Source organism: Convolutriloba macropyga, chromosome 5, assembly GCF_964194025.1.
Source record: "Convolutriloba macropyga chromosome 5, txConMacr16.3, whole genome shotgun sequence".
NCBI classification, from domain to species: domain Eukaryota; kingdom Metazoa; phylum Xenacoelomorpha; order Acoela; family Convolutidae; genus Convolutriloba; species Convolutriloba macropyga.
The window spans coordinates 42849207-42864504 of record NC_134472.1 but is presented as its reverse complement, the minus strand read 5'-3'; the positions used below and the strand labels follow the sequence as shown (position 1 = coordinate 42864504).

Genomic DNA, 15298 nt, shown 5'->3' with positions numbered 1-15298 from the left:
AACCTGAAACTAATAATTAAAATAAAAAGTATATACAAAACTTATATTAACATTGGTGGGATAACAGAAACTATATTTTCATCTATAGCAACAACAGCAACATCAACAGCATTTATTGGAATAGGATTACATTATTCAGTACCCGCAACATTTGCAACAGCATGTGGATCATTGTCAAAAACAATTAATACTAAAATAAGAACAAGATAATAAAGTATTCACAATTCTACATCTAAACAAGAGAATTTAGTGATAAGTTTAAGCAACTATATACTAAGTCAATGAAGGATAATGATATAGATAAGGAATATAATGATTTAGTTAAAGATCATGAAGATTATAAAAAGAATAAGTGTACTTTTAAACTAAAGATAATGTTGTTTAGTGATACTAATATTCTTAGTAGAAAAATATTACTATTAAATCGGCGAAGCCTCTTCGCCGATTAGTAGTTAGTTAATATTAATGTTAATAAATAGTTAACGTTAATGTTCATATATAGTTAAGGCTAATGTTATTATATAGTAAACGCTAGTGTTAATGTTTATATTATTGTTAATGTTAGTAATCATGTTAATATTAGTGTTATTTATGTTTATGTTATTATTAATGTTAATGCTAGTGTTAATGTTTATGTAATGCTAATGTCAACATAAAGTTAAAGTCAATATATAGCTAATATAATTATAGCTATTATTTTCTATTTGTACCTAGATATAAACCCCTACCATTTTGTACAACCATTATACCTTCCCCTGTTGTAGCAAACTTATCTAAATCAGGAGTTAGCGATACTTTCACTGGATTCTTAGTTCCTATTGATGCACCAATAACACTAGCAATCTTAGTAGAAAAAATACTATTGAAATCGGCGAAGCCGGTTCGCGGATTAGTAGATAGTTAATGGTCTTCTTGATATATAGTTAATGTTAATATATAGCTAATGTTAATTAATATATAGTCATGGCTATTGTCATTGTTTATGCTATTGCTAAAGTTAATACAATGTTAATACTAAAGTTAATGTGAATGCTAATGTTAATAGATAGTTAAGGCTAGTGTTAATGTTTATGTCATTGTTAATACTAACGTTAATACTAGTGTTATGTTTGTTTATGTTATTGTTAATGTTAATGCTAGTGTTACTGTTTATATTATTGTTAATGTTAATATATAGTTAATGCTAATTTTAATATATAGTTAAAATGTTGCTAATATAATTATATCTATTATTTTCTATTTGTACATGGATACAATCTCCTACCCTTTTGTACAACCCTTATACCTTCTGTTGTAGCACTTAACTAAATCAATTGATGATAATACAATCGCTGGATTCTTAGTTGCAATTGATGTACCAATATTACTAGCAATCTCGAATGCCGTAAACGAAGTATTCGCTACTTTCTTTCAATAACTAACAGCAGCTAAAACAATTTTTTTTTTAAATCTTAATCCTTCTGCTTCAATGTAGGCATCAGATACTACCATCGAGTTATTTCTTTTACATATACCTCCTAACACTTTAGTTCCATTACTACATTTAGCCCCGTGGATATTAATAGTACCAAAGTAATGTCTACCACCAACACAATGATTTAATTTTAAACTATTGAAAAATTGACATTTAATAATAACAAAATGGAAGTTAAAAAGTATAATACTTTTACTAAAATTACTAGATCTAACCCTAGCACTAGACCTAAATCTAACATTAGATGCAAAACTATGTCGAAACCCACTCTTACTCCTAGCAGAAAGAAACTCGATATTATTTATGCAAAAGGGTTTTGTAACTCATTATATATCTCAATCGTATCGTCTACATCATATCTCATATCCCATATATCATCTATTACATCAACCTTTGATCTATTTGATATATTGACCCTTGGATTCCTCATCATCTCCACTAAATATAGGTAATGCTAATGTCAATATAAAAATAAAGTCATTATATAGCTAATAGAAGTATATCTATTATTTTCTATTTGTACCTAGATATAAAACCCTACCATTTTGTACAACCATTATAACTTCTCCTGTTGTAGCAAACTTATCTAAATCAGGAGTTAGCGATAATACTTTCGCTGGATTCTTAGTTCCTATTGATGCACCAATAATACTAGCAATCTTAGTAGAAAAAATATTACTATTGAAATAGGCGAAGCCGCTTCGCGGATTAGTAGATAGTTAATGTTAATCTTGATATATAGTTAATGTTAATATATAGTTAATGTTTGAATATATAGTCATGACTATTGTCATTGTTTATGTTATTGCTAATGTTAATACTATGTTAATACTAAAGTTAATGTGAATGCTAATGTTAATATATAGTTGAGGCTAGTGTTAATGTTTATGTCATTGTTAAAACTAATGTTAATACTAGTTTTATGTTTGTTTATGTTATTGTTAATGCTAGTGTTACTGTTTATATTATTGTTAATGTTAATATATAGTTAATGCTAATGTTATTATATAGTTAAAATGTTACTAATATAATTATATCAATTATTTTCTATTTGTACATGGATACAATCTCCTACCCTTTTGTACAATCCTTATACCTTCTGTTGTAGCACTTAACTAAATCAGTTGATGATAATACTTTCGCTGGATTCTTAGTTGCCATTGATGTACCAAAATTACTAGCAATTCCGAATGCCCTAAACGAAGTATTCGCTACTTTCTTTCAATAACTAACAGCAGCTTTAGCAATTTTTTTTAAATCTTTTAATCCTTCTGCTTCAATATAGGCATCAGATACTACCATCGTGTTATTTCTTTTACATATACCTCCTAACAGTTTAGTTCCATTACCACATTTAGCCCCGTGGATATTAATAGTACCAGAGTAATGTCTACCACCAACACAATGATTTATTTTTAAACTTTTGAAAATTTGACATTTTAAAATAACAAAATGCAAATTATAAAGTATAATACTTTTACTAAAATTACTATATCTAACCCTAGTACTAAACCTAAATCCAACATTAGATGCAAGACTATGTCGAAACACACTCTTACTGCTAACAAAAAGAAACTCGATATTATTTATGCAAAAGGGTTTGTAACTCATTATAAATCTCAATCATATCGTCTACATCATATCTCATATCCCATAACTCATCTATTACATCATCATTTGATCTTTTTGATATATTAACCCTTGGATTCCTCATCATCTCTATTAAGTCATCTCCAAACAAGCAGTACTGTTTATCATGAGGATAGTTCTGTATATTGATCACATAATCTTTTATCATCGGATGTATTCAAGCTTTTCTTTTCTTGGCCTGTCGTAACCATTTATCATCTACTTTTTGTATTATTTTCTGATACAACTCCTTCCTTATTATGAATTAGAGCTGTATAATAATACCTTTCGCTATAGTATAACTACTTATGCAATAAGACCGACATTACTCCTATGAACTCACCTACAGCAGCACTACCAAACTCATGTTTGAACTTATCAGGTACCTTTTTATTAGTATTAACTGGTACATCTAGATTACTAAGATCAAAGTGCTCACTATCAACACGAACTCCAGTGTCACTCAGTATAAAATCATCTGCATCCATATAATGTATTTGTAAGATGATTACATTCCTCGAGAATAGATTCTAGCACCGCATAATAGAACTCATAGATGTGTAGTTTACTCAAGTTTAACACAGTATTACCAATGTCTACTGCTGAATCATACTGAACAATCTATTGTTCTCTTTGAATACTCAACTGTGCACAATTATCATATCTTGTTACATTCTCACATGTTGGCTTACTAACACTTTTCATAACCTTTTTTATCATCATATAGGAATTTAGCTTGAAAGAAGTTCAATATATTCATACAGAACCTACCAAACGGTATACTCTTTATGAAATTCCAAAAGTAACATTCGCAGCATCAGTAACAGCCTCAGTTCTGTTGAGTATTTATTCACTTTATAGTCTCTAAATTTATATCCTTCTTTGAATTTAATAACTCTGTGTATCTTAGTAACTTTTATTCCCATACTAACATAGAAATTTAACAATCTATAATCTCACCCATATTCATCTTTATCAATTTGCTCTAGTAATAGCTTTTCACTCATAGCAGATCCTTTCTTTTTCGTGTTTCCTAGTTCATGATCTTCAACCGTTCTTTTATATGGCATTAGTGGGAAGTTTCTTGTTCTCTCTTTAGCTTCATCAGTGTAGTCAAAATCACAAATCGGGAAGTAGCCGTAATCAGCATCATCAGCATAATTATTGTATCATCCAGACTAATATCAACATACTAAAACCCTCCATAGGGTAGCTTTTGCATTATTGCATATCCATATAGATTAGTGGCATCTATGAACAAGGTAGTACTACCATTACTGTCAATATGTCCGACTATAGTACCCTTCTTATCAACAAGGAATCAAACCACTTTTTGTAGATCTTTATCATTATTAATATTGCTCTTATTATTGCTATTACTATTGTTATCTCTATTATTATTACTATCACTATTGTCATCACTATTACTACCACTATCGCTATTGCTACTAGCTTTAACATACCCAGCGGGCTCGCTCGTTGACGGAACGTAGCCAGAGGCCTGGTTAGCAGAGCTAGGGACTTTGTCCTCGGTTGACCGAACATATCTATCACCCATCATACCGCTTATACCACCCCTTTTATCATTCTCATAGTCTTTTTCCTCTGCTTATCTTTAAATGTTTCTAGTTCAATACCACTAGTCTTTAACCAACAATCAAACCTATAACCAGGTAAACCATTATAGTGTAGTGGACTAGGACCAAACTCTCATACCCATCTCAATAAACCCACCAAAACAATAAGCCAATATATACACATCACAAATAATCTACTGTTAACAGTTGTCCAGTCTTATACCTATTATCATTATTTAACTTATCTACATATTCTTGTGATGGTAACTTTCTTGTTAAAATTGATTTAAGTTATCTCTTGTTAGATCACCAATAATTTTATCATAGTCGCTTAACCTGAAGTGTTCATATGGATAGAATGACTTACTTTGACATCCGTAAGTTTTTGCCATACTATAAAGACTCGTTGGTAAGAAGTTATAACTATCTATGAACTTTAAAAATCCAACTCGAATTATCTTAGCCTTTCCATTACCATTAGGTAATACCTCTACTTTTCTCTTATCATTTTTTGTTTAAATATCTGAACAACTAAAAAAAACTGGGAAAACTGATTCCGACTTCGCGTGAGATTTTCATTTTTCACTTCTCCAGGACATATGGAGGTTTAAATTATTGTGTTTTATTGAAATCCCGTCTCAACTCAGCAATGACAGAAACAAAAAGGAAAAGCATACGTAGTTCTATCGACGCTTCGATTCAATAGCTATGAGTTATTTGTATCGTGTAATAGTTCTCTTTCTCTGACTGACCACTGGGCTCAGGCAACAGCATCATAGAGTTCAGGAAAGAGCAGATCTAAGATTTTAAAAAAATGAAATAGCGCAGAAAAAAAAACGAACAAACCCTTTTTCATAAAATGTCCTTTAAAAATCTGCTCCTGCAATGTGTTCAAAATCAGCAGATGTTTCTGCTGTTGCTAGAATGAAGTACCCAGGTTTTCATTACCCCTCTCCAATTACTTTTCAAGTCATTTGCTATTATCATGTGCTAATATTCGATTAGCACAGCAATTAATGTTATAGGCTGCCTGCTTTAAGTGTTCTCTGCAAACCAACAAAATCTTATTCTAAGCTCCATCGCTTCGTTACCTCGAATACTTCCCTATAGAGCCTCAAGAACATTGTACCAAGTATTGTATTTGAGACAGGAAGGCACAAAACACCATTGGATCAATTAATTGAAACAAAATGACCAAAAAGTGAAATCCAAAAGCAAAGACAGGGTATGGTGTGGCTTTAGAAGATTTCTATGATCTATTCTACATCAGAACGAGTGCAAAGAATTGACACTTATGTCTAAGTTCAGCATTATTGTTCACCCTCCATGAAATTAGACTTCTCCAATCTCAATGAAATGATACTTATTGTTCACCGTCATGTTTAGGAGCTTTACATCAGCCCATTTTTAAGCTTTTAAGTGAAGACAAGTGCAAACAATTTTAAAAAACCTTGGTAAACTGATTCAATCCTTCGGGTGCTATTTTATTTTTTTTATTTCTCGTCAAATGTAGGTTTATTTTATTGGGGTTTATTTGAACTTCCGTTTCAGCTGAGCAATGAATAAAACAAAGAAGAAGAATACAAGTGGTCATAGCGACTCTTCGATTCAATAGCTGATTTAATTGCATCATATAATAGCTACTCCCTATTTCTAACTGACAACCTGGCTTACAGGACCAGACTCTACTGAATCACAAGATCAATAATTGCAATTATTGCAATAATTGATTGTTATGTTTTGCCTAACAAACTATTTGATTGTTCATCTATTCACTAGCAAATTATTTGAAATTAAATTTTCCAAATCCCTGATCAGCATATAACCGCAAACATTACCGTGAATGTATGCTGTGAATTTGAAGAGCTTTTTGTCAAATTAAAGAAAAGAAACAGGTAAGAAAATAGACGATGTTGACATAATTAAATTTTAATACATTTTTAACATGCTAATAATTTATAAAATTACAAACATTCGGGCCTGATTGATTTGATTTTTTTCCGTTTATTGTGCCCCCTCAGTGGGAGCAAACGGACAAGATCCGATTTGATTTATGATTGACAGGAATGCGTCAAATTTGATTTTGAAATTCGATTACTGGAATTAATATTGGATGACATTCTATTAGCAGCGAGCCAATGAACTTCCCGAATACTTTAAGGAGTCATTTCTGTTACATTTCTTTGTCCAATATGAAATCATACACTTGTTTTGCATCGTCCTGGTCGTCAAACAAATAGTATCTCATCCTGTCATCCTCGCTGTCTCTGAACGCGATCACTGCTTTCTCCTCGGAATTATCGGTTTTCGATTCCGAATACAGCTCCTCCCCGGCTAAGTTAGAGACTTTCGAGACACTGCTGATAGTTACATAGTCATACCAAATAGCCTTGCTGGTCATTGAATATCCCAACACTAGGTGTGCGTCTCTGCCTGAACAAGATTTTGAAGATTAATTTGTTAAATAGTCTGAGATATTAACACGTGGGCCGTTTGGTTTTTCGGATCTATTCTGTTTTGCCCCCCCCCCCGTCTATTTTATGCCCCCAGTTACAATATATACGTTGTTATATAGCACGTTACTATGTAAGAAAATAGCACGTGCTCCTGGGGGGCGAAAAAAATATCAGCTCACTAAGGTTGGGAGGGGGCAAAACAGAATAGATCCGGTTTCTCATAAAAACTACCTTTTGTATCCCAGATTCCATTAGATAGAGGCTTTGTAACCTGGCATTTGATGCGTTTTGTTTCGGACGAAATATTATAGTCCACCATATCGAACCTAAAAAACGTAAATCAAAGCACACCTGAGAGAAATTTGAAGAGAATAAATATATAAGGGGAAAAGTGCAAAAAAATATAAGGAGAAATAAATACAAGGGGAAAATTAAAATAAATAATGGGAAATCGTTTTTTTAACTGATGAAAAAAACACATTGAAGAAGAAATTTTTTTATTCTGGTGATATACATTGTACATAACTTTGTGCATTCTTAAACGAAATACCAAAGCACCAGAAAGAGACCTCCTCTGGGCAATAGTCCCACAGAAGCTAGAAGCCCCACAATAGTTACAGATAAGGCTACTATAAAAGAAAGAAATCTGAACACTTTTTTATTAACAAAACCTTGAGATGATCTATTGAACGTTTTAATGATGTTTCGTCTCCGCAAACCGGAGCAAGAATAAAGTGTAATATCCGTGCACTGTTTACGGTTACGGTTGGATGTTATTCTTAAGCACTTTAAACCTCGAAGTTACTGAGGAAAATTTTCCAAGTTTCAGACTTGAATTTAATTGAGCAGATGTATATGTACAATCAGTTTAATACAAAGTTAGAACTATTGCTTGTAAATATTAGAAGTTTGGTGAAGATGAGAAATGTAAAGCAATTAAAGAGAGGCAGCTCGATTGTGTAAGGTTTAGTTTTGAATATGTTCTTTGGTTTCAGTCCTATCAATGGTTAATTAATCTTAGGTTATTTTTTACACATTTTCGTTAATCTCTATGGGATTTTCTCATAGTGATTTTCTACCGCACGGGTCCCTGTTAGTTAAACTAAAATATAACAGGTTTACCTACTTGACGAATCCCGTCATGAACAAACATTCCTTGACTTGTCCCGTCAAGATGAAATTCCACGATGATTCCCATCATTATTTATGATGCTTTCTCTATATTGTTAAAATCCGGTTTACTATTAGTAACCATTTCTTTTTGTTCTCCTAATTGTTTGTGAAAATTTCGAATTATGCGTTTAATATGTAATTTATGAGCATGTCATACATTATGGTTCACTATACTGCCTCCCTCTTAGAAAATGTGAGTGTTCCACTCACTCACACTGCAAGAGTTTCAAATGTCCATTTTCTAGTTCATATATTCTTGTGCTTTTTCAATCCCGTACTTGTCATAAATATTACGGGCCTCCTCGTCTTCCATAATTTTCTTTGCTTGAAGAATGAATTTGAACATGTCCTCACGACCACCCTTGTCCGGATGACAAAGCATTGCCAACGTTTTGTAATGTTTCTGGATAATACTGGTTGTGGCCCCCTGTGGCAGGAATAGAAGTTCATAAAAATTTGGAGGTCGACTGAACGGGCTCTGCGCGTTGATCGCCTCCAGCCTCCTCTGTATGGCCTTCTTTGAGGTTTGCTCTGTTTTTACTCTACCCCTTAGCTTTTTATTGTATATCTCGGCATTCTCCAACTCCCGAGCTAAGCACTCCCGCTCGTCCACCAGAGCGATACATTCCCTTGTTTTTGTTTCGGCTACATTTGTAACCTCCTCCAGATTTTTCTTCAATGTTTCTACCTGCCTCCTGCAGGACTCCCGCTGATTCCCAGCGTATTCAAGTTGCTGTTTGGTCTCCAGCAATTGATCACCTAATCTTTGACTTTCAAGTTTTAACTGCCGGAGCTCCTCTTCAAGCCGAGCCCCGGCTGTTCTTAGCATTTCGCTGTTGTCCATTTTCTATTGTTGTTCCTCGATTCTGTGTTGCATCTCACTTAACTCCCCAACGCTAATTGCGGCTCTATCCACTATATTGGGTGGTTGCAGCTGCGTCAGTGGCACCACGTACCTTTTGTTCGAGGTTACTCCAACAATCCGATACACTTGGTGCCTGACTATCAACCTGACCTCGAACAACTCAGGTAGATAGTAGCAATAATCACCGACATTTGGTTCTGCCATTCCTACATATCATACACGTAAATTAGTCTAATGTATCAATCTCAATTTCTGCTATATCTGGTACAGATTTTGACTTTTTTGCTTTTATGACTACGATGTTTGTTTCACCATCACACCGTTGAACTGTCCTCTTTCTTGTCAATTTTTGTTCCTTCGTACGTTGTTTTAGATGATGAAAATAACCTAGTTCACCCATTGGGTTAATGGGTTGCAGTGCAATTACAGGATTGGTGCCACTGCGTAGCATATCGATTGAAAGAAACACGCGTACCAAAGAAAATATGATTTTAGATCCAATAAAAATAGTCATCAAAATGATGGTTATTTCCCTGGCCACATGCCAGATTTGTTTCACTTCATTACCAAAGTATTCAAAAATCAGCAATTCATGCCACTGATTATTGTACTTTAAGTCCGTGTTGAAATACTCTAGAGTCTCATGCTCATATAAACCTCTTTGTCCCAGGAAAACTTCTCTTCCTGTTATGGTCTTTCTCGAATGCCTTAACCTTTGGGCCCTTTTGCTAAGTTCCAAGTCCTTGTCATTGAAAAATCCTTCCGTTGGCGCCGAAGTTGACCAATTGACGTTGACTTTATAATTAGGCATATCATTGGGTTTTTCAATTAATTGTATACTTTGCCCATATGTTACCCATGACCCATTCTGCAGTTCAAGAGCGTTCGGGTACATGGGGTTGCAAATAATCATTGTGAAATTTCTATAGAATACTCTAGAAATGGGGTCCATGTATCTAATTACTTCTGAAGTATTGTCAGAAAACACCCTAACTGGTACTTCCTCCGTACAAAACTGATTTTCGACAACATGTACGATTACTTTAGCGCACCTATGGACATAAAGTAATCCTCCCGCTCTTTCTGCGTGTGTACCCAGAGCGCTTTGTGGACTTAAGAAAATTTGGTGTGAGTTTCCTTTAGTTCATGTCGTTATAATCATAGCTCTGTGCAGTTTTTCTATGTGACAATTTCATAACTCTATTTGTTTCAGGTTTTCAAACATGCCTCGAAAATCCCACACAAAAAGTTGATCGAGTTTTATGTCCCTGGGATCTGTCTCAGATATATCTGTTGTTGAAAAATTTTGTTCCGTGGCCGTCAACTTTTCCGTTGTGTAAAACAAATTTCTATGGTTTGTTTCAAAAAGCAGAAAATTGTCTATATATTTTGTCTTGTTTTTCAACTGGACAACTAAATTCCTTTTTCTGTCTAATTTGCTCGTCAAGTACTTTTTGTTTCCAGCGCGGGCTATTTTTGCTGTTATCGAGTCTGAAGACTTAACGATTGTTAAGATGTTTGGTTTTTTGTCTTGGTCGAACAGATATTGTACTGAATCTACTTCAAATGTGTCTCCTTGATATAACAAGGTCTGCTCCTGTTTCAAAGGGTCTTTAAAATATAACCATGTTCCTTCATTTGCTTCCCTAGTTTCAATGAACAAAGTCCCCTGAAAATTTCAGCATTAATCATGATGTTACCTTTCTGTTTTTCACCTTTTGGATTGATCCAATCCACGGGGTAGACATAATTCACTCCTTTCTCATCTCCGCCTTTCATGAAAGTTTTTGATATCTTCTGAACAAATTCAGCGTGGGTTCGGTCAACATTCATCTCGTTTAAGACTTATTTGGGAGCGTTGAATTCAAAATCACCAAGACCCGGTAACCGCGCTTTGTGTCCCTGCCATAGATTTTGACACACTGACTCTTTTATTGGGTAAAACGTTGGAATTATTTGTGATTTTTCGTTTAAGTAAGTTGCGTCGTCATATCAACTACTTTTTTTCGGCACTGTTACCGTATATGCAGCCCTGTACATACAGTATTTTAGTTTACTTATGCTGCTTTTGGCGTAGATCAGTCCTCCTTTGTTTACCTACTCCTCATTTATATGTGACGTTTCACATTTTGTCGGTTCTGTCATTGCAAATTTCTGCGTCTGTAGAATGTTCTCAAAATCATACCCCACAATCTCCAAGGATTGTGAAAAACCTAATATGCTAACCAACTGAAGAAGTTTCCAGCTCAGCTGCACGATCCAATGTGGGTTCCACGCCCTCTGCATTTTGTCGTAACACCTTTTAAAAAAACACATCATTATCAAATTTTTCATCTGCATCGTTATCCTTGAATAAAAAATAGTCTTTCAGTTTCCGTGGTCTTGTTATTCCCGATGCACTTCTTGTCTGATATCGTCATTCGGCGACATTTTGCGAAGTAGAAGCCGTGCTCCTATTCGAAAATTCTTCGCCTTCACTCCTTTCGGATGTTGACACCAGACTATCCCACTTCTGCTGTGTGGCTAATTTGGGCGCAGGTATATTTGTGCTTCTGCTCTTATAGTTGGTGTTAGTATTTATTGATTCTCCTATACTCCCACCCATAGGTGTTTGAAACGATTCGTTTTTGACTGTCTCACTGTGAGTTTAAGTATTAGGAATGATTCGACTAATATTTCCTTCAGTTTGAACTTCTCTTCTTTCTGTGTCATTCAATTTTGGGGTCACCACTTCAATTTCCACAAAATCATTGTCCTCAGTAAGGTCGTTATTTGTTATTCTCGGTTCAATCTTTCCCTTCTTAGGTTCTTTTTTATCAGTGGTAGCACTTCTACTGTTAAAACGTTTGAGTCGATCGTAGTGGACCTTTTGTTGTTTTTTTGTTTTCACATCCTCAATAACAAAGTTCAGATCGTTTATTATTTCACGTATTACCTGCGGTCCGCTGTAAAAGGATTTAAATTTCTGTCTGGCCACTTTTTATTGTGGGGTTGAACACCATTACTAAATCATCTACTTCATATTGTGGTCCAAATGTGCTACGGTCATAGTAGGTTTTTTTTCTTTCTTGCTCCACATCCATGCTTTTCCGTACCAGCTCATGGCACGTTTGTAGTTCGTCTTTCAAGCAACCAACGTAATCACTCAAAGTTGGATGGATTTTGGTTTGTATTGTTTGATACATGCAATCAATCGGCGGCGCGCATGATCTTCCAAAAAGGAGGTAAAAGGGGCTGTACTTCGTAACAGAGTGAATTGATGATCTGTACGCCATCATTACTAGCGGAAGGTAGTCGCTCCAGGTGTTGTGATGTTCACCCACATATTTTACACGACTCTCTTCGATTGTGCGATTGGTGCGCTCTATCATTGCATTTCCTTGAGGGTGATAAGCTGTTGTTGAAATCCTGTTATTTCCCAGCTCTCTACACATGTTCTTGAAAAGATTCGACATAAAATTACTGCCCTTGTCGCTATGAAGATTTGCAGGAGAACCATACTTTGAAACCTATACGTTTACAAAGGCTTTAGGTACCGTTGAAGCTTCTTGGTTGCTCATGGGAATTGCTTTATACCATAAAGTAAACTGATCTCCAATTAACAGAATGTATTTGTTTCCACTGGACTCGGGTAAAGGTCCCATAATGTCTAAGGCAACTTGCCAGAACGGATGACTTGGTTTCCACGTTGTCAGGCTGTGTATGTGTTTCTGGTGTGGAGATTTCTTTTGACAGCATTCTTCGCAAGAACTTACCCACTCGTGGACATCTTTTTTCATCCCGGGCCAGTAGAATCGTTCTCGAACCCAATCAAAACTCTTGGCCATACCAAAGTGTCCGCAATGTTCATGAAGGAGAGGTTGAATTTCTTTTAAAAGTGATCTCTGAACGACTATTTGTGTTAAGTTACTAATTTCGTCAATACGTTTCTGTCTCTTGATTAGATCATTTTCAATCCGTAAGTTTCTGAAATCAGTCAAAAGTTTCCACATTGCCCCAGAGGCTCCTGCCGTGTGTTTTCTTTGAGGGCGTTTCCCGATCTCAATCCAGTTTCTCAGTATAATGAGGTCGGCTGCATTTTTCTGACGTTCAACTAGTCGTTCAGCAGATTTCCCTAGTCCAATGGACAGATATTTTTTTCTCCCGTATTTATATGGTTCAATTGATCGCAGTCTTTGACTTGGTCTTCAGTCTGTGGAACTCTCGACAGACAATCCGCGTGAGGGATCTTTTTTAACGCTTCGTGTTTGATTTCAAAGTCAAACTGTCCGAGCTTTTCTATCCATCGGGCCAATAATCCGTCTGGTTCCTTAAAACTATATAACCACGTGAGGGCCCTATGGTCATTAACAATTAAAAATTTTTGGCCCAGAAGATAATTTCTGAAGCGTTGAGTAAAATAAAATATTGCAAAAAGTTCTTGTTTTGTCGCAGAATAGTTTCGTTGACTTTTGCTGAGCGTTTTGCTTGCGTAAGCAATAACTCTTTCACCCCATTGTTGTCTTTGGGAAATATTTGCGCCAATGCCAAACAAAGAGGCGTCGGTGGTTAACGTATAGGGATCCGTGTCATTCGGATAACCCAAAATTGGTGCTTTCTGTAAAGCTTGTTTTAGTTGTTCAACTGCTGATTCACATTCCTTGCTCCAAGTAAAACGTTCTTTTTTGATTAATAGCTTATAAAGCTGCTCTGCTATTTTTCCAAAATCTTGTATGAATCTTCTGTAAAAGCCTACTAGTCCTAGTATAGCTCTCAATTCTTTTATTGTTTGTGGGTTTTTCATTTTACTGACTGCCGCTACTTTCTCCGGATCCACTTCTATGCCTTTATTTGATACAATGTGTCCCAGGAAATGAATTTTTTCCTGAAAAAACCTGAATTTTGAGCCTTTTATTTTCAATCCAGCGTCTTTAAGTCGCCCTAGTACAAGATCTAGGCGGTTGAGATGCTCCTCAAAGGATCTAACGAAGATGATTATGTCATCCAGGAATACTAAAGCCACTTCGTAGGAGAGTCCCGACATGATCAATTCCATTAAATTTTGGAAAACTCCTGGCGCTGACGCCAAACCCATGGGTAGTCTCTTCCATTTGTAGAGTCCCATTGGAGTTACAAATGCTGTCACGTTCTGTGACTCTTCATCGAGTGCCACTTGAAAATATCCCGATTTCAAATCGATATTGGAAAAGTAATAATTTCCGTCTAGAGAATCAATAACGTCATTTATTCGTGGTAGCGGCCAACTGGTTTTCTCGATTTGTTTATTCAAACCTCTGTAATCTACAACTACTCTGTAGCTGCCATCTTTCTTCTTCACCAATATTGATGGTGCTGCCCAATACGAATGCGTTGGTTCAATTAATTTTGCATCCTCTAGATCTTCGACAACTTTTTTCATTGCTTTTATTTTATCAAAGCTCATACTGCAATATTTTCTTCTGAACGGCTGTGCATCTTTGTTGAGTTTAATCTGGTGTTCAATTTTGTCACAGTATCCTAAGTCATTTGAGTTTCGTGAGAAGACTTGTTGATGTCTCGTGAAAAATTCCTGTACTTTCGCCTTCTGCTGGTCATTTAGTTTAAAACCTTCCAAGTTTGCGTGTTTTCCCATTTAAAAAGTTTCCAATGTTTTTGGCTTATTTTGATTTGTGAAAATTCCATTCACAACAAAGTTCTGTTTGTTTTCAAAGTAAGTTCCCACTTTAGTGCTTTTATACACGGTTAATGGTGCGTCCGTTAGATTTAACACTTTTATCGAACTCCAACCATCTTCCATTGATATCATACAGGCGGCTAAAGGCAACCCAGTCTTTAATTCAAAATCTTCAATTGCTTCCACTAATCCTTCCACTCCCGGAATTTCTTCTCCGTTTTCATCAGCTAATCTAATTTTCATTAGTCTTTCGTTTTTACTCTGTATATTAGTGTTTTGTCCCGCAATTGCAAAAACCTGAACACCTTGAGTTTTCTCTGTGGTGAGCGGTATTGAAATTTTAAAGTGACTGCTATATAGTTTCTCTTCGTGTAAGTTCAATACACATTTATTGTTTTTCAGGAAATCAATTCCCAGCAGACATTCTATACCTTCGTCTGCCGTTATCACAAACTCTTGTTCAACCTCCGG

The 15298-nt window shown here is 35.3% G+C and overlaps 2 protein-coding genes across 2 annotated transcripts in view; both read right to left on the bottom strand.

Moving 5' to 3' along the window:
• LOC142339402 (NAD kinase 2, mitochondrial-like) overlaps positions 1 to 15298 on the bottom strand; it is a 117631-nt gene that overhangs the window by 46776 nt on the left and 55557 nt on the right. The window lies entirely within an intron of this gene.
• The window catches only part of LOC142339404 (uncharacterized), a 64268-nt gene continuing 55558 nt past the window's right edge, over positions 6589 to 15298 (bottom strand). Inside the window, exons 2-3 of the mRNA XM_075389422.1 lie at positions 7368 to 7465; positions 6589 to 7113 (exon numbers count right to left, since the gene is read on the bottom strand). Coding sequence (XP_075245537.1) covers positions 6854 to 7113; positions 7368 to 7455 — 348 coding nt within the window. The 5' untranslated portion in view covers positions 7456 to 7465 and the 3' untranslated portion in view covers positions 6589 to 6853. The remainder of the gene's footprint in view (positions 7114 to 7367; positions 7466 to 15298) is intronic.